General features: G+C 30.6%; 4 protein-coding genes across 4 annotated transcripts; 3 read left to right on the top strand and 1 right to left on the bottom strand.

Moving 5' to 3' along the window:
• The first annotated feature begins 4,258 nt into the window (after positions 1–4,258).
• LOC124937018 (UDP-glycosyltransferase 73C4-like) lies at positions 4,259–5,904 on the top strand. The gene has a single exon (XM_047477534.1). The coding sequence runs from the start codon at positions 4,346–4,348 to the stop codon at positions 5,813–5,815; it is 1,470 nt and encodes a 489-aa protein (XP_047333490.1). The 5' UTR covers positions 4,259–4,345; the 3' UTR covers positions 5,816–5,904.
• A 4,736-nt stretch (positions 5,905–10,640) lies between these two features.
• On the top strand, positions 10,641–12,354 carry LOC124936147 (UDP-glycosyltransferase 73C4-like). The gene has a single exon (XM_047476610.1). It carries the CDS (start codon positions 10,775–10,777, stop codon positions 12,233–12,235), a length of 1,461 nt encoding a protein of 486 aa, XP_047332566.1. The 5' UTR covers positions 10,641–10,774; the 3' UTR covers positions 12,236–12,354.
• A 1,694-nt stretch (positions 12,355–14,048) lies between these two features.
• Positions 14,049–21,036, top strand: LOC124935608. The gene is made up of 3 exons (XM_047476029.1): positions 14,049–15,512; positions 17,484–17,649; positions 19,394–21,036. Exons 1-3 carry the CDS (start codon positions 14,064–14,066, stop codon positions 20,926–20,928), a joined length of 3,150 nt encoding a protein of 1,049 aa, XP_047331985.1. The 5' UTR covers positions 14,049–14,063; the 3' UTR covers positions 20,929–21,036.
• An 807-nt stretch (positions 21,037–21,843) lies between these two features.
• LOC124935681 (carotene epsilon-monooxygenase, chloroplastic) lies at positions 21,844–24,364 on the bottom strand. The gene is made up of 9 exons (XM_047476098.1): positions 23,808–24,364; positions 23,426–23,722; positions 23,127–23,327; positions 22,941–23,042; positions 22,709–22,849; positions 22,533–22,640; positions 22,380–22,462; positions 22,146–22,308; positions 21,844–22,064 (listed from the first exon to the last, which is right to left on the bottom strand). The coding sequence occupies exons 1-9, from the start codon at positions 24,306–24,308 to the stop codon at positions 21,987–21,989; spliced, it is 1,674 nt and encodes a 557-aa protein (XP_047332054.1). The 5' UTR covers positions 24,309–24,364; the 3' UTR covers positions 21,844–21,986.
• Between the last annotated feature and the right edge of the window lie 782 nt (positions 24,365–25,146).

Here is a 25,146-nt window from a genome sequence, read left to right as displayed (position 1 = left end):
AAACAAAGCAAATAGATAACTTGGATCCAGCTATATTCTAACATTTTCTTTGTACCTTGGTATTAGATGAAATTGAGGCAAAACTTTATATATAATCTAGGCCTAATTTATTTTCTATTTTCAATTGGTCCATTAATTTCTAGGGGAGGACAATGGCGGTTCGGTACTATCCCCCATCCCGTTTTACTTCGGGAATTTTTTACTACCATTCTCGTCGCGTTCGGTTTCGAAGAATCTCTGTGGGGCACCGTTTATATATATATATTCTTTAAAAAATATATATAATAAAATTATATAAACAGATTTTTAATATAATATATATTGTAATATATAAAAAAATTATATTATTATAACTTAAAATTCTTATAAAGTATAATGAATAAATAAATATATGAATGATTTTATATATTTAACTGTGTTTATAGTGTTCGGGATAAAATCGAGACGGATCAGAGTGGAAGATAAAATATCATCATGTTTCATCCCCGATTAACTACCGGTCAAATCGAAGAAAAACCACCTCAAATAGTAGAGCAATTCAATTCGATTACGTCTTGACTATTTAAATTGTTATCCTTTCTTTTTCGCCCATAAAGTGTTGCATCAGTGGTTTATCTTTTATAAGTATAGAACAAAAATAAATTCAATCTCAATAGATAATATGAGCCGACATAGAATTGCAATAGTCAATTTAAATTTAAAATTTTCTCCCTTCCATCCTACTTAAAAGTTCTTTTAAATTATTTTATATATTTTACCATTTGTATTAGTTGCTTTTGCTTTTTTGCTTTACTGATTATATTGTTTTTGTGATTATTTTTTAATAAAACTCATCAAATATTCTATCGCATCTCATTTTTTTAATCATCTAATTATACAATTAATCAATCAAAATATCAAAATAATTTAAATATAAAAGGCATTGCTATTATTGTTTTTGTGACTTGACTCGTTTATTTTATTTTTATCATGGTTTCGTTTTAATAAAAAAAATAAGTAATTATTTAGTAAAAAAATATAATAATAAATTCATAAAACCAAAAAATTGAATATAACATGGCTTGCATATATGTAAGGATGACAATTTTAAACCATCCCGCGAAAACCGAATTGAATTATCCTGTTTGGGACGGTTTTTCTCCGAAATCAAATATGAATGGGGCGGGAATGGTATTTGTGTCCCCCAATTTCACCCCGATTATGTTTTGAACACCATAAACATGATTAAATATATTAAATCACTCATATATTTATTTATTTACTATATTTTATAAAAGTAGTAAGGTTATTTCTTTATAATAATATAAAATTTTAATATACTACAGTATATATTATATTAAAAAATTCGTTTATATAATTTTATTGTATTTATAATATTTATTTATTTAAAAAAAATGATTAACGATGCCTTGCGGAATTCCTTGAAATCGAAAAAAATCAAACAAGACAAAAATGTTATAAAAAAAATCCCCAAAATTAAAACAGGATCCGCCCCCGTTGCCATCCGATAGCCAACCCAAAAACATTGTTCTGCCAAAAATATATTTCTTCTCAATACTTATGGTTTCTTCGAGAAAGTGAAAGCTGGATTGATTTGACCTTGTTTTAGAGTTTTATTTAAATAATTTAAAATAATAATAATAATAATTAATGATAATTTTAAAAAGATAATTTTTTTTAATTATTTAAAAGTATTAATAAATAAAATAAAAAATAATAATTTAAAATAAAAGGTATTTAAATATTTTGATTAAAAAATTAATTTATTTTATAAATTAAAAGAGGGTGAAATGATGTTTAATTTTTGTGAGTTACTTAATTAATTCAAAACCGAAATGAGACTTTTTGATTTTTATTATTTTTACAATTATTAAATAATTTAACACTTTTCAAAAAAAAATACATAGACAATTAAATTAAAAATCAAATATATATATATATATAATTAATATAGTAGAAACTTTTAAATTAATATTCAATAAATTAATAAATTCTTTAAAATAAAAATTTGTCGGTTCCGACTTAGACCAATGTAAAAATTGAAAATTTTGATAAAATAATATTTTTTCGGGAGATCTCTTTATAATTTTCGGTCCCAAAATAACCATAAATTAATAGTTCATAGAAACTGAAAACATATATTTTACGTCTTATTAAAATATGATTCAATAGTTGTCAACTATTTGATTTTCTTGAAAGTTTAAGTCTATTTGAAGCTCATCTCTAACTTTTTCTTATTACATCAAATAATTAGGTGTTGTATTTTTTTTACTGTATCATAAAGTTGTGAAGAATGTTCGACGCCATAAGTGCTTCCTTTCACGTAATAGGCTCCAAAGACACCGTACCATCATCGATGTCATCCTCTGCATTGTTCTCAATGATAGTACCCACAATATCTTCTAAACTCTGAACCTCCGAACATGCTTGATTTTCACCTTCATTAGATTGTCGATATTCATCTTATTACGATAACCACATTGATTGAATCTCTTTAAATTAATAATTATTAATTTATCGATAAATTAATAATTATTAATTAATCAATAAATTAATAACTCTCTAAATTTATAAATTTCTCCGATCCCGACATTATTAATTTAAAGAGTTTCTACTTTATATATAATAATAATCTCCTCTTCTAGCCTAGCGATAACCAAATGTGAATATCTTCAGCCTCTTAAGAGGTTCTAGATTCAAACTCGTCGGCGGCAAGTTCTACGATTGGTTAAATAGTTTAAGTTAAAGACGGACCCAGGATTTGGTGGTAGGTGCCCTTAAAAAAAATTAAGGTGGGCTTAAATAAATAACGAGTAAATAAATGTAAGTTGTACCATTTTTAATAATTAAATAAACAAAACAGTGAATTCTTTTGAAATTTTTGTAAAAATTAGGAGGTAATGTCAAATTTTAATCGTAAAAAAATAATAATTTATTTTCGGGGTGGGTTTTAGACCACCCAAACCCCTACATATATCCGTCCCTGATTTAAGTGTGTTTATATGATATGTGTTTAACCTCTTATAGTCACATTTTTTTTATATATAATCGAATTTGCTATATTTTGATGGACCTTTAAATTTTAAGTTGGTATGATATTGATTTTTTTAAAGATTTTTTATTAAAAATTTGTTTATTATATTATAGTTATTATTATTTAAAATATAAAAAATATTTATTTTACTTTTATAAATTTTATTTTTGAGTTTTTCCAGAATTTTATTCCAAAATTAAATTATTAATTCAACCATCTAATCAATTCATTTTATATATTTAAATACTAAAATTATTTTTTATTAAATCTAAAAAAAGATGGAAAAATTAAAATATAAGTTTATTTTAGTAATTTAACCAAAAAAAAATAATTTTTAAAAAATATTTATCAAACAAGATTTTATAAAAAAAAAAAAAAACTCTAAAAAAACATGTCCTCACATAAACCCTTACTCTGCTTATTTAAATACATCATAGATTTATTTAAATAAAATTATTATGTATGAATATATATATTTTTTAAATATTCATATTTAATGAGAAAATATATTATTTTTAAAAATAAAATAGATAAAAGAATTAATATTTTAGTGAATGAATTAAATTATAGGATTATAAGATAATGAATTATAAGATAAATATGAGTTTTTTAAATTATTTTAAAAAATCCAACCTAAGTTACTTGTTCATTCTTAGGATTAAAAAAAATAAAAATTAAACCATAATTAAACATATTTTATATATTTAAATCATTAAATTCATGTATTAAAATATTTTTTATTTAAAAAAATATAAAACATTTTAAGCTTTACTATATAACTAAATATGAATTTATTTTAATAAACTCAAACCCAACAAGTTTTTATTTTGATTAATTTGAGAGTTTTATTAAATTTAAAAAAAAAATAGATAATGAAGTAAAAATAATGTAATAGTATTTTCCTTATTTGATACAAAGTTATTAAAATAATTTAGGGACTGTGTTTCATTTTGTTTGGTATAACTGAAAAAAAAAAATACTATACAATGATAAAATAAGTGTATTTTAGGATTTGAATTGAATACTATGAGAAAATAAATTAAATGATTTTTTTTTATTAAATTAGGATTATTTGAAAATGTATTAATTATTTTTTTTCTAAATTCAAAAACATAACATAGTAGTATTCCCATAACTCATCAGTCTTCTCTGTATAGTCCACAACGATAGCTGTCTATAGTTTTTAACGTCATCTATATGAAACAAAAACGATTACAACATCTCTTTTCAACCACATAAAAACAATAACCAATCCCTCCTCCCCTTCATCATCAAGCTCCAACCTTGAAAGCTTAAACCAGAGCTGCTTTAATGGCGATTTCTTCTCCATCCCATCAAACCCAAATCCACATAGTTTTTGTTCCCATGTTAGCCCCAGGCCATTTCATCCCCATGATAGATATGGCTAAGTTATTAGCTATACATGGTGGCATCAAAGCCACCATCATCATCACTCCCACTATTGCAGCCAGATACAACCAATCGTCAGAACCCAGTTCAAATTCAATCCCCATCAGTTTCGTCCAAATACCTTTTCCGTCCGACGAATTCGGCCTGCCGGAAGGCTGCGAAACAGTAGACACACTCCCGTCAGGACAATGGGCTAATTTCGGTTCTGCACTCAAGATATGGCAGACTTCAGTTGAGAATTTCATCGAAAAGATGGAGCCTTTACCAACTTGTATGATATCCGACAGGTTTATTCCTCAAGTTGCTGGAATTGCAGAGAGGTTAGGTCTTAAAAGAATTATCTTTGATGGAATGGGTTGTTTAAATCTTTTAATCACTCATCAAATTGAAGTGTCTAAAATTTATGAAACTGTTGAAGAATCAGAACACTTTGTTGTTCCTGGTTTACCTCATGAAATTGAATTGACAAAAAAACAGATACCAAGTTTCATTTGTCCGGTATTACCTTCAATGATTGAATATCGAGACAATATAAAAGAAGCTGATCGTCATGCTTACGGGATTCTAATCAACAGTTTTGAAGAATTGGAACCTGATTACATTGTCGAATTGCAAAAAATATACAAGAACAGAGCATGGTGCATTGGACCCTTATCACTCCGTAACAAAGAGAAGAAAGAAAAAGCTATTAGGGGAAACAAAGCCGCAATCGACGAGCACGAATGTCTTAAATGGCTCGATAATCAAGACTCAGACTCCGTAATATACGCGTGTCTAGGAAGCCTGAGTAAAATCGCTCCGCCGCAGTTGGCGGAGCTAGGACTAGCCCTTGAGAAATCCAACCGTCCCTTCATTTGGGTATTGAGGGCAACCGAGACAAAACTAGAGATAGAGAAATGGATGTTGGAAAACAAGTACGAGGAAAGGATACATGGAAGAGGTCTTTTGATATGGGGATGGGCGCCACAAGTACTTATTCTGTCTCATAAGGCTGTCGGGGGATTTATTACACATTGCGGTTGGAATTCGACTATTGAAGGGATAAGTTCGGGGGTTCCTATGATTACTTGGCCACTTTTCGGGGAACAATTTTTCAATGAGAAGTTGGTTTCGCAGATTTTAGGAGTTGGTGTGAGTGTTGGAGCGAAGACGTCTATTGGTATTACCTCGGAACAAACAGAGGTGGAGGTGCTAGTAAAAAATGAGGAGATTTTGGAAGCGATCGAGAAGGTGATGAATGGAGACGAGGGAGGAACGGAGAGGAGGAAACGAGCGAAAGAAATGAGTGAGGCGGCGAAGAAAGCGACAGAAGAGGGAGGATCGTCTTACCATAATATTACTATGTTCCTTCAAGATATGGTCATTTCATAAACTAGACAAGTGTTTGATGAAATAAAAGTTTTAAAATCATCATAAATGCATATGAAAATTTGAATTTGTTATCAAATAAATTATATATCATATAGGAAAGATTGTTTTGTTGGGGGTTCTCTTTTTCTATTTTCTAAAAAATGCCACACAATAAAATAGAAACATCTGCGACATAAATATCGCACCATGGATAGTTTGACATGAAGTTTGTGATGCTTTAGTCGGAAAAAATAATTTTATTTAATGTTAAATTGATTAATTATAATAGTTTTATATTATAACTATAACAAAATAATATATATATATATATATCTAATTTAATTGTTTATATGTTATGCTAATACATTTTAGGAGGCCCTTAAGAGGGGTGACCTAGACGGTTTTCTGCTAACCTTACCCTAGGGCCGACACTAACTCAAATACACCAAGGACTACACTTAGATTTATTGAATTTGTTGTTAAAATTTCAATATTAAACTCGAAACTTTTGGCGAATGGCCAGTGGCCCAAAGAAATGAAAGAATGGAAGTCCAATGGCAAAAGGAAGGGGATTCATTAGCTCGTTATTTAGTACTAATTGGTGAAATGAAAAATTCTATAAAAATGGATTAGGCATATCGTCTGGGTACGCTGGTTCATATGGGGTTGCTTAATTTTCTCTTAGGCAAAAGTAAAGATGTCTCGGGCTAAACCTCCAGGATTCGAGCTCTTCGTTCTTTCATGCTGCTGAACGAACTAAACGGGCCAGAAATTCTACCTGCGTTAATCGCAATTCATTTTGTGTGTCGGACAGCGCAACACGCGTTAAGATTCGTCGCGTGATTGATAGGGCGAGGTAGTTGATCTATACAAACTAAGCAGTACACTAATGTATAAATTTCCTATACAAGATAACTTAACAAAGTATAAATGTTTTGGTTGGAGCAGCGGAAGATCCTTCTAGGGACTTGGGTGGGCTAAACCCACCAAATTTTTTTGTTTTATGCTAAAAATGTGATATAAATTCTAATTTCTTGATTTTTTTCAATTTAATTCATTATTTGTTTATCTTTCTTTGAAATAGAAAAACTTACTTTTATCCTCTCGTTTTATTCATAATTTTATCATTATTTATTGTAAGCTCACTCCAAACTTTTTAAGCCCACCCCAACTTAGATTTCTGGATTCTTTCTTAGGTCGGTATATGTATATGGACCTCAATGAGGTGAATCGGGGTGGGGAGTACATTTTTATCATCATAGTCTCATTCTACTTAAAAAGATTTTTTACTTTGTTCTACTTCAGAGTTTTTTTTATTATTATTAACTCTGCTATGTTCAGTTTTTGAAAATTCTCACAAGACACGGTTTATATCATATTTCTTTAAAAAAATAGTAATAAAATGTAATATTTTTTATATAATATATTAGAATATATTGAAATTTTATGTTATTTTAAATAAATAACTTAAAACTCTTATAAAGTATTAAAAAATATTATTATTAATGATCTTATATATTTGGAAAAGTAAGATGATTTCTAAGGGTTGTCGTTTAGTCTTTATTAAGAGCGCTATTTTTCAATGTCAACTTATATGATGTCTCTATTTATCCTCTCAAAGTGTGTGGCCGTGAAAATAGAGAGAATTATGTATAAATTCTTAAAAAAATCTTCTAATTCCTTGTTTAGTGAGTTTGGAATTAGGATAAAGTTAAATTAATAAAAGAGAATGAAGGGTTGGGCATCCACGGTTTTGTGGCTTTCAATAAAGCTTTATTATATAAATAATGTAGTATATTTATATTTGAGTAATAGAGTACTTGGACTAAATTGATTAAATGTAAATATGGAAATAATAAGTTTAGTTGGTTCACCAGGAAATCTTATAGACCCATGGAATGCAACATTTGGTGTGGTGGTAAATGCCACGTGGAAGGTTTATCGGGAGCATTCAATTTTATTGTGGGTGATGAACGCTCGATTAGTTTTGGGGACGATATTTGGTGTGGTGGTAAATACTTGGCGAATGTTTTCCCCCAGCTTGCTTCAATTTTTATTTGTAGAGATATTTCGGTAAAATATATGTTTGACATTCGGTCTAGTGGTTTTGTTAATCGTATCAGATATAAAAGAAGATTGAACAATGAGAAAATTATGTTCAGTGATATACTATTGTTCATGGTTAGCAATAAAGGGTTAAACTCGTCTTCTCGGGATTCTATGTGGCGGCGTGTACTTTCATGTGAGACATTATTACACTTTGTTCAATAAGGTCAGCTCGATTAATCTTTGTTGGGAAAATTTATGGCAGTCTAAGATGTCTACCAAGATCTCTTTTTTGGGTTAAAATGTTATTCACGGAGGAATTCTCACTAATGATAGATGTATACGAAAATGTATGAATATTGTGAGTCGTTGTCGTATGTGTTATAAAGAACTGGAGACAACTTTTCAACTGTTTTTACATTGTCACGTTCTTGTAAGTATATATGAAGTCTTTTTGTGGAATTTGACCAGAATCTAATGCGTTATGCCGAAGACCTTCGTTGGCTATTAAAAGACATGGATTGGAGAGACTAAAAAAGCGAGACTTAAAAGATGTATTTCTACCCCTATTATTTTATGATGGATTCTTTAATTGGAAAGAAATCGGAGAACATTTAATGATCAACCAAAGAAGACAGTTATAAATTATTCATAATGTCATTATATTGCCGATGTCGAAAATTAGATCCAGAAAACTTATGGAATCGTGTGGAGACCTTATTACCTTTCTTGAAAACATACGAGTCAATAAATGTTATGCTTAAACAATTATTACTTAATAAAATAGATCATTTAAAACAAAAACAAAAAACATATAAAAAAGCTTCAATAACGAATTGAATTTTTGGATATATATATATATATATATATATATATATATATATATTTATTTATTGAGATTCTTAAATTAAAGTTTTGCAGAATAAATTTATTAATAACAAAGTCTTAATAATTCATCTTCCACATTAATAAGATAATAAGATAAGATAAGGTCTTAAAAGGCGAAATAAAGATGAAGACGAAAAAATGTAAGCTTGGTGACGAGTCCCTTTTTTTTAAGGTAGACTGTGTGGACGAAGAATGCACATTTTTTTCAATAATAATATAAAAAATCATGCATATAGTTTTTGCAAAAACGGTTTCCGTCCTGAATTGTCCACGATAGTTGATCGGGATGAAGTCAAGATAGTATTTGTGTATCGAACACTAATAAACACAATTAAATATATAATATTATTAATATTTTATTTAAAATTTATAATAATTTTAAGTTTCGATTACATTAATATACATTTTTAATATATTATATAAATAATGTCCACAAGTATTCCCTAAAATCGAACAAAAACGAATAAGATACTAGAAAAGCATTCTCTTCGAAATGGTTATTGTTTTCCTTCAAAGTTTGTGCCAAGAGTAATTTGTCATCAAATTCTAAAAATGATATGGTGTGTGATTCTAGTCAAACTAGAAAATATCCTAGGGAAAATATTTGTTCAAAGGAGATAATAAAATATATAGAAAGGTTTGAATAATTGAGAAATGTGACATTTGAAACTCATGTTTGTTTTGGTAGACAAGATGGTCAATTTAAAATAATTTATATGAAAGTTGTGGGATAAGAAAGTTAAAAAAAAATTATTACTCAAATAGGGATGAATAATGAATGTGTTATGTGTCAATATGTCAATTTAAAAAAATAATAAATGTGTTAATGAATGGGTTATGTGTCAATCAATTTGTCGCTTTATTTAAGGAGTAAGGAGTAATGTCAAGGAGTAAAAGTTTTGCAGCGAAGAAGATGTGAAAGGGTGACATGACTAAGCATAATTTTAAATATTTATTTATCTCTCCTATTCATTAATAACTTATTTCTCTTCCCTTTATTAATAATTATTTTTTATCTTTACAATTAATATAAATAGATATTTATAAAAAATTAGAATAAAAATAAGAATAATAATAAATCAAATAAATAAATAACAAAATAAATATATATTATATTTGATAAATATATAAGAGAATAATAAAATAAATATAAAAATTCTTACTTTTTTTAATTAATTATTTCTCCTCTCGATTAATATATATATATATATATATATCTTAATAATTTATTTATTTATTTTTAAAATAAGTTATAATAAAAAAAATAAGAATTTATTGTTTTTAAAATGAGTTATAATAATAAAAAAAGAATTTATTGTTTTGAAATTCTACGTACTAATATTTAAAATAAATATAACCTAAATAAAAAAAATACTTTATAAGAAGAGTTAACCCAATATGATAATATAAAAGTAGATAATATAAGCGTTTGAGTTAATTGATTAAATTTAAAATATATATTATAAAAAAAAATAGAGAGTGAAAAATAATTAATTAAAAAATATAAAAAATTTATATTAAATTTTTTATTCTCTTAAATATATATTTATTTGAAAATATATATTTTTGCTATTTTTTTATTTGATTTATTATTAATCCTATTAATATTTAAAATAAATTATTAATAAAGATTAAAGATATAAAATATAAATCATTAAGTAAAAATTATTAATAAATATGAGAGATAAATAAACATTTAAAGTTATAATTAGTCATCCCCTTGTCAGAATTAGCATTACACAACATTTTCACTGCAAAATTTTCACTTTCCTTGTCATTACTCTTATTTAAAATAATTTCCCTTTATCATTACTCATATTTAAAATAATAAATGTGTCATGTGTCAATTAAATTTTCATATTTCAATATTTCAAATCGTGCGTATCGTGCGTATCGTGCGTAGTGAAGATTCGATCAGAAAGATTCGATCCAATTGATTCGGCCGTAGCAAGATAATCCAGATTTCTATCAACACTGTCTCTTCTAAATAGTCAGGATTTGAAGCTTTTTTTTTACTTACCCTCGATCTTTTACCCAGAGCTACAAATGGCGGCGATGTCTTCTCCATCCTCCCATGAAACCCTAATTCACATTGTTTTTGTTCCCTTGTTATCCCCAGGCCATTTCATCCCCATGATAGATCTGGCTAAGCTCATAGCTACGCGTCCTGGCGTTAAAGCCACCATCTTCATCACTCCCACTATTGCAGCCAGATACAACCAATCGTCGGAATCCGATTCAATCCCCATCAGTTTCGTCCAAATACCTTTTCCGACCGACGAATTTGGCCTGCCGGAAGGCTGCGAAACAGCAGACACACTCCCGTCGGGACAATTGGGCAAGTACGGTTCTGCACTCATGGTATGGCAGACTTCAGTTGAGCATTTCATCGAAAAGATGGAGCCTTTTCCAACTTGCATGATATCCGACAGGTTTATTCCTCAAATTGCCGGATTTGCAAACAGGTTAGGTCTTAAAAGAGTCATCTTTGACGGAATGGGTTGTTTAGGTCTTTTAGTTACTCATCAAATTGAAGTATCTAAAATTGATCAAACTGTTGAAGAATCAGAACCTTTTCTTGTTCCTGGTTTACCCCATGAAATTGAATTAACAAGAAAACAGATACCCAATTTCAGTTTACAGGAATCACCTTCAGTGATAGAATATCAAAACAAAATAAAAGAAGTTAATCGACGAGCTTACGGGATCTTAATCAACAGCTTTGAAGAATTAGAACCTGATTACATAATGGAATTGCGAAAAATACACAAAAACAGAGCATGGTGCGTTGGACCCTTATCTTTGTTGAAAAAAGAAAAAGCAATTGGAGGAAACAAAGCAGCAATCGAAGAGCACGAATGTCTTAAATGGCTTAATAATCAAGACTCGGGCTCCGTTATTTATGTATGTCTTGGAAGTCTGAGTAAAATCGCTCCATCGCAGATGGCGGAGCTGGGCATAGCCCTGCAGGCATCCAACCGCCCCTTCATCTGGGTATTGAGGGCAACGGAGACGAAGGGGGAGATAGAGAAATGGATGTCGGAAAACAAGTTCGAGGAAATGACAAATGGTAGAGGTCTTTTGGTATGGGGATGGGTGCCCCAAGTACTTATTCTGTCTCATAAGGCTGTTGGGGGATTTCTTACTCATTGCGGTTGGAATTCGACTATTGAAGGGATAAGTTCGGGGGTTCCGATGATAACTTGGCCTCTTTTTGGGGAACAGTTTTTCAATGAGAAGTTGATTTCGCAGATTTTAGGATTTGGTGTGAGTGTTGGAGCAAAGATATCTATTGGTATTGCAACGGAACAAACAGAGGTGAAGGTGCTCATAAAAAGTGAGGAGATTTTGGAAGCGATCGAGAAGGTGATGGATGGAGACGATGGAGGAATGGAGAGGAGGAAACGACTGAGGGATATGAGTGAGGCGGCGAAGAAAGCGACGGAAGAAGGTGGATCTTCTTATCATAATCTTACTCTATTGCTTCAAGATTTGATCCTTTCATAATCTATATAAGAGTAGGATGAAATAAAAGTTTCCTTGCTTATGAAATAAAAGTGTTAAAATCCTCGTAGATGCATTTGAAAATTTTAATTTGTTATCAAATAAATTATCATATATAAGGAAGATTGTTTGGTTGGGTTCTCTTTTTCTTATTTTCTTGAAAATGCCAAAAAAAAAAAAAAAATATATATATATATATATATATATAAACATCTTCAACATAAATATCTCACCAAGAAACTATCCATATTTCATATTATAATTTATAAAAAAAATATATATATAATTTAATTGGTTATAGGTTAGCAAAGACGGTGAATTAGAGCAAGGAGTGAATTGGAGCAAGGAGTGTATTTTTATCATTTCCGCATGAGAAGTTGGTATCGCAGATTTTAAGGTTTGGTATGAGCATTTGGAGTGAAGTCGGTTGTTTACTTTATAATTGAAACAATCCAAAGAAACATATGATTCAAATTTATGGTTAAAATTGATCATCTTTGTTTTCATGGATGTCAAACAACATGGAGGAAAAAAAATGCTTATTAGGGTTATTGGAGCTTGTCTTATTGACATTGAAGAATTATTTTTTTCAAAAGTTTATCATATACTCTAATAAATTTAAAGATTACTTGCATATAAATTTGTGCAAATAAGTTTGTACATATATAGTTAAGAGTAGTGATAGGCTAGAGTAGTGATAGGGAGACCGATGATAGGCTTCCGACATACAGTGAATCCCCGTGGCTGTCAAGAATATTTTGTCTCGTTGTATAAAAGACAAATAAAAGTGAAAAAGTTAAAACTACTTTCTCTTTTCTCTATCCTCTCTGAAGAAGACCACTTTCCTTTTACAAACCTTAGAACAGATTCGGATGCTCCAGAGAACCCTATTGACGGTGGTCGGAATATAACTCCATATAAATGTATATCGACGATGTCTGCTCCGTTGAACCCTATCGACGGTGGTCAGGTAACACCAAATAACTACTATATTTTGATAACGATGTATCTTTCATCGTTATCTTCTACTCAACGTAGTTATCTTCTGATCAATACAACTTATATTGACACGGTTATATTGAGCTCAATACAATGATATATTGAGCTCAATACAATGATATATTGAGCTCAATACACATTTATATTGAGTTAAATACACGGATATATTGAACTCAATACAGCTTAGTTAATAAGTAATTAACAAGTCCAAACATTTAGCAAATGTTAGTTTTTGCCTCATTGACTTGTTATATTGTGCTAGTCGATTAATTATATTGAATTCATTGCATTGTTATATAGAACTCATTGTCTAGTTATATTTAGTGTGATTCTAGTCAAACTACAAAATTCTAGTTATATTTAGTGTGATTCTAGTCAAACTACAAAATTTCTTATGATTTGATAAAGAGACTTGAGTAGTTTGTTCAAAGGAGTCCTAAAATATATAAAAAGATTTGAATCATTGAGAACTAGTCACATTTGAAATTCACGATGTTTGTTTTGGTAGACAAGATGGTCAACTTAAAATAATTTATATGAAAGTTGTGGGATGAGAAAGTTTAATTTTTCTTTTTTATAAAGAATGAATGTGTTATGTGTCAATTTGTCAAATAGGTGGATGAAGAATGATTGTGTTATGTGTCAATCAATTTGTCACTTTTTTTTAAATAATAAAATGTGTTATGTGTCAATCAAATTTTCATATTTCAACATGTATCATGCAGAGAGAATGACAGGTAGCAAAATAATCCAGATTTCTATCAACACTGTCTCTTCTAAATTCTTCTAAATAGTCAGGATTTTGAGCTTTTTTATATTTACCAGAACCACAATGGCGGCGATGTCTTCTCCATCCTCCCATGAAACCCTAATTCACATTGTTTTTGTTCCCTTATTATCCCCAGGCCATTTCATCCCCATGATAGATCTGGCTAAGCTCATATCTACACGTCCTGGCGTTAAAGCCACCATCTTCATCACTCCCACTATTGCAGCCAGATACAACCAATCGTCGGAATCCGATTCAACCCCCATCAGTTTCGTCCAAATACCTTTTCCGACCGACGAATTCGGCCTGCCGGAAGGCTGCGAAACAGCAGACACACTCCCATCAGGACAATTGGTCAATTACGGTTCTGCACTCATGGTATGGCAGACTTCAGTTGAGCATTTCATCGAAAAGATGGAGCCTTTACCAACTTGCATGATATCCGACAGGTTTATTCCTCAAATTGCCGGATTTGCAAACAGGTTAGGTCTTAAAAGAATTATCTTTGACGGAATGGGTTGTTTAGGTCTTTTAGTTACTCATCAAATTGAAGTATCTAAAATTGATCAAACCGTTGAAGAATCAGAACCCTTTCTTGTTCCTGGTTTACCCCATGAAATTAAATTAACAAGAAAACAGATACCCAATTTCAGTTTACAGGAATCACCTTCAGTGATAGAATATCTAGACAAAATAAAAGAAGTTAATCGACGAGCTTACGGGATTTTAATCAACAGTTTTGAAGAATTAGAACCTGATTACATAACCGAATTGCGAAAAATACACAAAAACAGAGCATGGTGCGTTGGACCCTTATCTCTCTGCAACAAAGAGAAGAAAGAAAAAGCTATTAGAGGAAACAAAGCAGCAATCGAAGAGCACGAATGTCTTAAATGGCTTAATAATCAAGACTCGGGCTCCGTTATTTATGTATGTCTTGGAAGTCTCAGTAAAATCGCTCCATTGCAGATGGCGGAGCTGGGCATAGCCCTGCAGGCATCCAACCGTCCCTTCATCTGGGTATTGAGGGCAACGGAGACAAAGGGGGAGATAGAGAAATGGATGTCGGAAAACAAGTTTGAGGAAATGACAAATGGTAGAGGTCTTTTGGTATGGGGATGGGCGCCACAAGTGCTTATTCTGTCTCATAAGGCTGTTGGGGGATTTCTTACTCATTGCGGTTGGAATTCGACTATTGAAGGGATAAGTTCGGGGGTTCCGATGATAACTTGGCCTCTATTTGGGGAACAATTTTTCAATGAGAAGTTGATTTCGCAGATATTAGGATTTGGTGTGAGTGTTGGAGCGAAGATACCTATTGGTATTGCGTCGGAACAAACAGAGGTGGAGGTGCTCGTAAAAAGTGAGGAGATTTTGGAAGCGATCGAGAAGGTGATGGATGGAGGAATGGAAAGGAGGAAACGACTTAGGGATATGAGTGAGGCAGCGAAGAAAGCTACCAAAGAAGGAGGATCTTCTTATCATAATCTTACTCTATTCCTTCAAGATATGGTCATTTCATAATCTATATAAGAGTAAGATATATCATCTTAATAAATGCATATGAAAATTTAAATGTTTTAAAATCTTTGAAAATTTTAATTATTTATCAAATAAATTATCATATAAGGAAGATTGTTTTGTTGGGTTCTCTTTTTATATTTTCTTGAAAATGTCACAAAAAAAAATATATATAGAAACATTTTCAACATAAATATCTCACCATGAATTAGCAAAGACGGTGAAATGGAGCGAGACAGTTACTTAGCGTGAATTCGATTTTGGAAGGAATATGTTGGGTATTCCTATGATAATTTGGCCTGACAGTTTTACTTAGCGTGAATTCGATTTTGGAATGAATATGTTGGGTATTCCTATGATAATTTGACCTATCTCCGCCGACGATTTTGGAAGGAATATGTTGGGTATTCCTATGATAATTTGGCCTATCTCCGCCGACGATTTTGGAAGGAATATGTTGGGTATTCCTATGATAATTTGGCCTATCTCCGCCAAGTGAGTGAAGTCGGCTGTTAGTGTTATCAACTTAGAAAATAATTATGGAAGCCATTGAGGAAGGATCGGAATATTAGTCGTAGAAGTAGTTAACTCAATGTTGTGTAAATTTGTAATCAAAACAACCAAATAAATTACAACTAAACAACTCCTTACTTTATAATTGAAACAATCCAAAGAAACATAAAATTTGGAAGTCCAACTTCCTTACTTGGAAGGTTAATAAGACTTAGACTAATATTGACAATGATTCAAATTTATGGTTAAAATTGATCATCTTTGTTTTCATGGATGTCAAATAACATGAAGCAAAAAAATGTTTATTAGGGTTATTGGAGCCTTGTCTTATTGACATTGAAGAATTATTTTTTCAAAAGTTTATCATATACTTTTATTAGATTTAAAGAGAAGACTTTCAGATAAGTTTGTGCAGATATAGTTAAATATGTGTAAGTAGGGAGATTTACATATTCATAAATTTATATTGAAAATTGATAATTATACACCAGTAAAAACAATTACCAACACACTGGTAAAGAAAAATATATGCGCGCGGAAATTTAATTTATCTAAATATTGATTTAATTCTTCTAAAATCATTTCACTAAATTTATCAATCAAAATATTGAATTAATATTATTTATTTTAATATTTTATCATTATATATTAATAAAAAAAATCATTTTCTTCAAAATTAAAATCAATCAAATATATATATATATATATCGAAGGTAGGAAGCTAACATGACTTTTAACACTTTCACTTTCATCAATATTTAATTCGATAAAAATCATAATTATCAATTTAGTTATTCTAACACTTTCACTTTCATCGATATTTAATTTCATAAAAATCATAATTATCAATTTAGTTATTCTAACAAGTACTTAATCAAAATACCAAAATATATTTTATTATTATATATTAATACATTTTAAGTTTAAAAAAAATCAAAATCACCTGATATCTATATAAAAAAATTATTTAAATAATCTCAACTAAACAAACTTAATAAAAAAATAAAAATAAGTTTTTCTTCCAATGTTGGCACCAACCCATTTCATTCTTATGATAGACATGGCTAAGTGTGGCATGACAGCCATTGCAGCCTAATATGGCCAAACCATTAACCAACCACCATTTGACAAAATTTTGATAAAAAATTCTTAATCTCTTATCAACTTCTTGTCGAAGATACTTAGTTCCTTCATTTTCAGAAGTTGATCATGGGCCATCTAGAGCTTGCCTCGTGAGCTTGTTCAATCATAATATAACACACACCCTCAAAACCTTTCTGAACAAGCTCTAAGAACAAGTCGTGTCTAATTTTTTAAATTTATTTTATAACCCTTAATTTAAATTAATTGTATGTTTAAATCTAAAGTTTTGTTTTAATTAGGTAAATCTAAAGAATTAGAAGTTGGTATCGCAGATTTTAAGGATTGGTACGAGCATTTGGAGTGAAGTCGGCTGTTAGTGTTATCAACTTAGAGGAAACTGAGGTGCAAGTAAAAAGTGAGGTAATTATGGAGGCCATTGAAAAGGTGATGGGCGGAGACCACGACAGACTTGAGAGGAGGAAACGGGTAAGAGAGTTGGGTGAGGCGGCGAAGAGATCGTCAGAAGAAGGAGGTTCGTCTCATCATAGTATTAGTGTCTTCCTCCGAGATATCGCCACAAAAAATACATAATAATACAGAAATAGTTAACTCAAGGCTGTGTAAATTTGTAATCAAAACAACCAAATAAAACTAAACAACTCAAGAATTTATAATTGAAACAATCCAAAGAAACATAAAATTTGGAAGTCCATGTTCCTTCCTTGGAAGGTTAATAAGACTTGACTAATATGACAATGATTCAAATTTATGGTTAAAATTGATCATCTTTGTTTTCATGGATGTCAAACAACGTGGAGTAAAAAATATTTATTAGGGTTATTGGAGCCTTGTTTTAATGACAAAGAATTGTTTTTTTCAAAATTTTATCATATACTTTCATTACTTTCATTAAATTTAAAGAGATTATTTGCAAATAAATTTGTACAAATAAGTTAAATAGGTGCAAGTAGGAGATTTACACATTCATAAATTTGTGTCAAAAATTAATAATTATACACAGATAAAAAATAATTACCGAGACATAACGTGTGCTGGTAAAAAAAAATTATCTACCCATAAAGTCAAATATTTATCAAAACCCATAAATTTGTACAGGTAAAAGATAAATATGTTTGTGAAAATTTAATTTATCTAAATATTGATTTAATTCATTTTTTAAAATCATTACACTAAATTCATCCATCAAAATATTTAATTAATATTCTTTATTTATTTTTAAATATTTTATCTTTATATTTTAATATTTTTTAATTATTTTTCTAAAACAAAAATCATTTTGTCAAAATTAAACCAAACAAACATTTTTAAACAATCTAAAATTTATTAAAATAAAATATTTAAAAATCTAAAAGATTGTTAATTTTTTTTTATGTAATCATAATTAAACATCCAAAATACTTTCACTTATTTAGTGTGATATTTAGTCTCTTACAATTATAATAGTCAATTTAGTTATTTAATGGAATTATTAATTAAAATACTAAAATATATTATTTTATTATTATATATTAATACATTTTAAGCTTAAAAATAAAATTCAAAATCACCCAACTATAAAAATATATATATTTATTTATTTAAATAATCTCAACTACACAAGTTTAATAAAAAAAAATATAATTTTTTTTTTTCCAATGTTGGCATCAACCCATTTCATTCTTATGATAGACAATTTGACAGCCATGAACCAACAATTTGACAATTTTGAAAAAAAAAAATCTTGAATTTCTTCTAGAAGACACTTAATTCTGTTATTTCAAAGTTGATCATGACCCTTCTAGAGTTAGCACTAGGGAGTTTTTTTTTTAAAAATAATCAAATATTATTTTATTATTTTTCTTATCAATTATACCTATTAATATCATTTTAAGTATTTTATGACCAAGTCCGTGAATAAGTTTTTAATTTATTTTATGACCCTTCATTTAAATTGAATTTGTATATTTAAATATTTAAAGTCTTGTTTTAACTAGGTAATTTATTTAGATTATATCAAACTTTTTACTTTAATAGCAACTTTGTCATGTTCTCTAGTCAAATGTTTTTTTTTCTTTTTTTTTGATAAATTGATGATTGATTGCTTTAATAATGTAACAGTCTACTTTAATAACAATTTCCCCATGTTCTATCAATAAAAAACAATAATACTTTCCAAAAACCTAAATCCAAAGTGACGTAACTGATGACTTAAATATTACTTTAATTTCTGTATGTGAATATTAAATTATAAAATAAAATAGGATTAAATATCCTTTAAGATTCACTCTTCACTTCACTCTTCAACCACAGAAAAACAGAGAGCTTCAAAACCAGAGCTTCAATGGCAAATTCTTCTCCATCTAATCAAACCCTTCACTTAGTTTTTGTTCCCATGTTATCCCCAGGCCATTACATACCCATGATAGACATGGCTAAGCTAATGGCTAACCATGGCGGCGTAACCGCCACCGTCTTCATCACTCCGGTTATCGCAGCCAGATACGGCGAAACCATTAACCAATTGTCGGAATCTATTTCCATCCGTTTCATTCAAGTACCTTTTCCATCGAAGGAGAATGGCCTGCCGGAAAACTGCGAAACCGCCGATAAACTCCCAAAGGGACAATGGATCAACTTTTTTCAAGCTCTCGATGAATGGCAAACATCAGTTGAGCATGTCGTGGAACAGATGGAGCCATTTCCTTCTTGCATGATATCAGACAGATTCATTCCTAAAATTGCAGGAACCGCGAAGAGATTAGGCATCAGGAGACTAATCTTCGATGGAATGGGTTGCTTATCCTTAATATTGATTCATCAAACTGAAGTTTCTGGAATTCTTGAAAGCGATGTGGAATTAGAACAACCTTTTGTCGTGCCAGGTTTACCAGATAGAATTGAGATAACAAAAGAACAGTTACCAGCTTTTGTATATTCGAATTCACCTGGAATGAAGGAATATCAAGAGAAGTTAAAAGAAGCAGATCGTCATGCGTATGGGATTTTAATCAACAGTTTTGATGAGTTAGAACCGGATTACATCCACGAATTACGAAAACTGCATCAAAACAGAGCATGGTGCGTTGGACCATTGTCCATGTCGAATAACAAGTCGGAGATGGCGAGGAGAGGAGACAAAGCATCAATAGACGAGAACCAATGCCTGAAATGGCTCGATGGTCATGAACCAGGGTCAGTAATCTATGTATGTTTAGGGAGTCTGAGTAAAATGACGCTACCCCAGATGTTAGAACTTGGTCTGGCCTTGGAGGAATCGAACCGTCCTTTCATTTGGGTAATTCGAGAAACAGATGGGAAGGAAGAGATTGAGAAATGGTTTTCGGATTATGAGTACGAGGAAAGGATATGTGGCAGAGGAATTCTAGTACGAGGTTGGGCTCCCCAGGTACTAATTCTGTCTCATGAATCTGTTGGTGGATTCTTGACGCATTGCGGTTGGAATTCGACTATCGAAGGGATAAGTTTTGGAGTTCCGATGATAACTTGGCCTCTTTTTGGTGAACAATTTTTCAACGAGAAGTTGCTCGTGCAAATTTTAGAAATTGGAGTTGGAGTTGGAGCTAAGATGTCTATGGCTGAATTCAAGCAAAATGAGACGTTGGATTATGTTTGGGTGAAAAGGGAGGCGATATTAGAGGCTATCGGGAAGGTGATGGGCGGAGGCGACGGCGAGGAGAGGAGGAAACGAGCGAGAGAGTTGGGAGAGGCGGCGAAGAAAGCGACAAAAGAGGGTGGATCGTCTTATTGTAACATCAATGATTTTCTTATAGATATAACTAAGTCACGATAAAATCATGAAAAAAATAAAAGTAAACTATTTTAAAAAATTTATATGTTTATTTGAAAACAATAGAAAGTTTAAATTAATTTCATTTTGGTAATTGACAATGAGATGTAATTTATGTATTTATTTTGAAAGAAATTTATGAATATTTACTTATATAATATTTTGAATGTTTTATTTTTATGAATGTAAACCATATTTGAAAATACTTGTTGAACTTAATATGAATTTATACTTAAAAAAATATTAATAAATTTAATATTTTTTTACAATATTTTATTGAGCATTTTATTGAGCGTTCATTTAAATTAGATAAAAAAAAATTTATATTTAAGTTATCTTGAAGGTGTCTCATTTGAAGTTTTGAACCATAATACGATGCGATGGACATTATTATTTTTTTAAACAGTTGTTCCGTGTTTTGTGAGAAGAAACTATGTGAGTTTAAGGTTTTCACTTAGTCGATATCGTTTGTATCTCAACCATCTCAATTGTCCTTTTTCACATCCTTGCAATGTTATCATCACTAGTAAATATTGAGATATTCCTCAGTAAAATAGTGAAAAAAGATTAGAGGGAATTTAGATGAGTATACAACCATCTCAATGGTCTTTTTTCACGTCCCTTACAATGTTATCATCACTAGTAAATATTGAGATATTCCTCAGTAAAATAGTAAAAAAAGATTAGAAGGAATTTGGATGAGTAAATGACGTTACTTAAAAATAAACACTTCTTAAAAATAAACACTTCTTCGAACCAATGACAATATGATGTATATACCGGCTAAATGTCCTTATATGAAATAAAATTTCTCCATCTCATTACTCTTTTGAAGAAATTTTACACATTAAGTTTTATTTATTTGTTTGATTTCTCACCACCATCATTATCATTATGAATCAATTACATAATATCATTGACCATTTAAATAATATATACATAAACATTTAATATTAAGATTATTCCAAGTTCAATCAAAGAATACCAATTGTGAAAAGGATTTTTTATTTTTTTTGCTTTCAGAATAGTATTGATAATAAGTAGAGCTGATAAGTCCTTTCCTAGAAGGAAGACGACTCAGAATATGAAGAAGCAAATGCAGGCTTGGTTTGGCGCTCTCGAACTTTCATATACAAGCCCTGTCAATTAGCGGAAGTTTGTCAGATCACCAATGAAGAAAATGAAACTAAAAAGAGAAGGATTTTGAATCCATAACATACATTTGTTGTGTGAATGGTGGCTCCTGTTGTCATGCTAATATTCTGATCAGGAACCAGTTCAAACTCCATCTTCTGAATAAAGATTGCAAGTGAAACAATGGCTTCCATCAAAGCAAACTGATCTCCAACACATTTCCGAGGCCCTCCACTAAACGGTATGAATCTACGATGAACACAAACACAAATTTTGAACCAATATTGTGTTAACTAAACATTAATTATTAAGAAGTGTACCTAAAATCAGTATTTGTTTCATTTGGCACTGGACCATCTAAATCAAATCTTTCTGGTATAAACTCTTCTGCCCTCTCCCAAACCTACAAAAAAAAAACACTTCTCATAACTTAATTGCGCGATTAATCTTAAAGTAAGGCCGATTGATCAAACCTGAGGCGAATGATGAATATTGTAAACTGAAATCATTATATCTTGACCCGGTTTAACATTATAATTTCCGGGCAGTTGATCGACAATCTGAGATCTTCTTATCAACACCTGCACCAAGAAAAACCAATCAAAAAATGGCGTAAAACAAACAAAACAATAAGAGAATTGAGAATTACGGGTGGATGTGGATATAAACGCATAGATTCATTGATGCAACGCATCAAATACTTAAGATCCTTTATGTCTTCATACGACGGAAGCCTTCCTTGTAAAACTCTATCAACTTCTTCTCGAGCCTTTTCCAAAGATGATGGATTCTTTCATCATGAAAAGAATTAACAAACTGAATTGATCACAAGTTTATATAATAATATAAGAAATGGAAACTATTATCTGTTAATGTTATACCTTACTTAGAAGATATGAAGTCCAAGTTAAAACTGAACCAGTCGTCTCATGACCTGCAACTAACATCGACAATAGGTCATCTCGCAATTGTACACTCGAAACCTACAATAAGTGGAAAAACATGAATATTAATTCAAAAACACACAAAATAAAACAACAGTTAATTGTGTTTTAATTTAAATACACCTCTTCTCTACTAGCAATCAAAAACCGAAGAATACTAGGATCTGCATCGTTTACATACTCCTCGTCGCCACTAATCCTTTCACCCTCAGCCTCGACAATTTCTTTACATTTGGTAATGAGTTCTTCCACAGTCCTTCTAATGACTGTAACAGCTTTTTCAGCTTTTATCTGTCTTGGAATGATCTTACATAGAACATCAATCTACAAATGAAGTTAAATGAAATGGGTATCGTTCAAGATTAACAATAATATAAAACCCAGAAAAGAATCATATTCATATACATAGATAGATGATATGCCTGCCAATAAGGTAACAGATCTGTAGAACGAGCTTCAGCTTCTTTTAAAGCAGTGTAAACCGCATCAATAACAGGGCTATCAGTTGTAAGAGAATCGAAATTGTAGTTGAAAACTGATAAACCAATTACATCCAGAGTCAGTTGAGAGAATTTCGCCTCCATGTTCACCGGAGTTCCAGTTAGGGAAGCAAGTTTAAGCTTTTCAACCAGTCTTTCAGCACATTTGCAGAATACACGATCAACCATGATCGATAAATACTTCTTGTGTAAAGATGGAACAACAGCCCTACGTCTAGCCTGAAAATGAAAACCCAATTTCTCTCAATTTGAGCTAAGAAACGTCAAAAGAGAACACAAAATTTGGAAGATTGTTTAAGTATACCGTCCAAAGGGGACCTTCAGCAATGGCGAATCCAGAACCAAATAGAAATTCAGATACCTCAGCAACAAGCCCTTTTGAGTATTTACCATAATTTCTCAAAACATGTTTAGCAATTGCAGGGTCACTTACAATAACGAAATTTCTTGGACCAGCTGCAAGTCTGTAAATTGGGCCATATTCATTCATCCATTTAAACAGAGGTAGAAAAAGAGCGCCGCCAAGAAGGTCAGACACATCTTCAAGCTTTGCATTCGCAATTGGTATGTTGGAATCGTCTTTTCCGATTGTTATGGATCGAGTTAGGGAAGTGAGCCAATTGGGGCTGACCCATGATCCTGTATTGGTATTGTTGCTCGGTTTGCCGTTTGAAGTTGTGGGTTTGTCTTTGTCGGCGGAGGATTTAACGGAGAGATGGTTTGGCGGCTTGGAAATGCGGTAACAAGGGCGGTTGTGGGAAGGAAGAGGAGAGGTGAGGAGAGAAAAGGAGAGTGAAGAAGGCATGATGCTTATGTTAATGGCCCAAGATGAATTTGGTGTTCTTCCTCCATTATCACTTTTACATAGTCGAGCTCAAGCTAGTGGTCCATTCCATTCAACAATTTCATTTTTCTTATTTTTCTTCCCGTTATACCCTTCTAAACTCATTAATTACTTCGCTTTAATTAAAATTAAAATAAAATATTTATTTAATTTTATAAATATAATACATTATATACAGGAAATTTGACGAGAAAGTCCTTGAATTTAATTGTGCACTGTAAACGATCCTGCCTTTTGCGAGACGATCTTGTCTTCGCGTTATGATTATGCTCTTCGCGTGACGATATTGCTCTTCGCGTGATAATATTACCTTTCGCGTCTCTCTTCACACTGTTTTGTCTTCTTTCCCCTTTTCTCTCTCCTCGTTGCTTTGTCTTCTTCCTTATTTTTAAAGATTTTTTCATCGCGAAACGATTCTGTCATTCGCGTTATGCGTGACGGTATAATTTCGTCAAAATATTTAAAAATTGTATCAACCAATTAATTTTATACCAGCACATTTAAGATATTTTTAGGGTCATTTCGTCACATTTTCCTTATATACATATCTAATGAAACAAACAACTTTTGTTTTAAAATAAGTTTATGAAATAAAATTAAATTACAGAGATAAAATATATTTATTTTTTTAATTTTATATAATATATTTAATTTTAATTTGTACGAAATTTATTTATTTTAGTTTATCATATTTATTATATCTAATATTATATTATATTTATAAATTAAGTAAGAGATAAAATGTGTGTTATTTTAATATTTATATAATATATTTTATTTTAATATTTATATAAGTATT

This window comes from Impatiens glandulifera, chromosome 4, assembly GCF_907164915.1.
Source record: "Impatiens glandulifera chromosome 4, dImpGla2.1, whole genome shotgun sequence".
Lineage (NCBI taxonomy): Eukaryota > Viridiplantae > Streptophyta > Magnoliopsida > Ericales > Balsaminaceae > Impatiens > Impatiens glandulifera.
The sequence above is the reverse complement of the archived record's forward strand: the minus strand, read 5'-3'. Positions and strand labels throughout refer to the sequence as shown.

Bases quoted from the DNA above. Each gene is read 5' to 3' on its own strand.
- LOC124936147 (XM_047476610.1), top strand. From the start codon at position 10,775: ATGGCGGCGATGTCTTCTCCATCCTCCCATGAAACCCTAATTCACATT.
- LOC124935681 (XM_047476098.1), bottom strand. From the start codon at position 24,308: ATGCCTTCTTCACTCTCCTTTTCTCTCCTCACCTCTCCTCTTCCTTCC. The intron at 23,328-23,425 runs GCATATCATCTA...CTTCATTTGTAG, and splicing joins ATCTGTTACCTTATTGGCAG to ATTGATGTTCTATGTAAGAT. The intron at 22,463-22,532 runs GTTTGATCAATC...TTTTTTTTGTAG, and splicing joins ATATTCATCATTCGCCTCAG to GTTTGGGAGAGGGCAGAAGA.
- LOC124937018 (XM_047477534.1), top strand. From the start codon at position 4,346: ATGGCGATTTCTTCTCCATCCCATCAAACCCAAATCCACATAGTTTTT.
- LOC124935608 (XM_047476029.1), top strand. From the start codon at position 14,064: ATGGCGGCGATGTCTTCTCCATCCTCCCATGAAACCCTAATTCACATT. The intron at 15,513-17,483 runs GTCATTTCATAA...TTTGGAGTGAAG, and splicing joins CTCTATTCCTTCAAGATATG to TCGGCTGTTAGTGTTATCAA. The intron at 17,650-19,393 runs GTTCGTCTCATC...TAAATATCCTTT, and splicing joins GAGATCGTCAGAAGAAGGAG to AAGATTCACTCTTCACTTCA.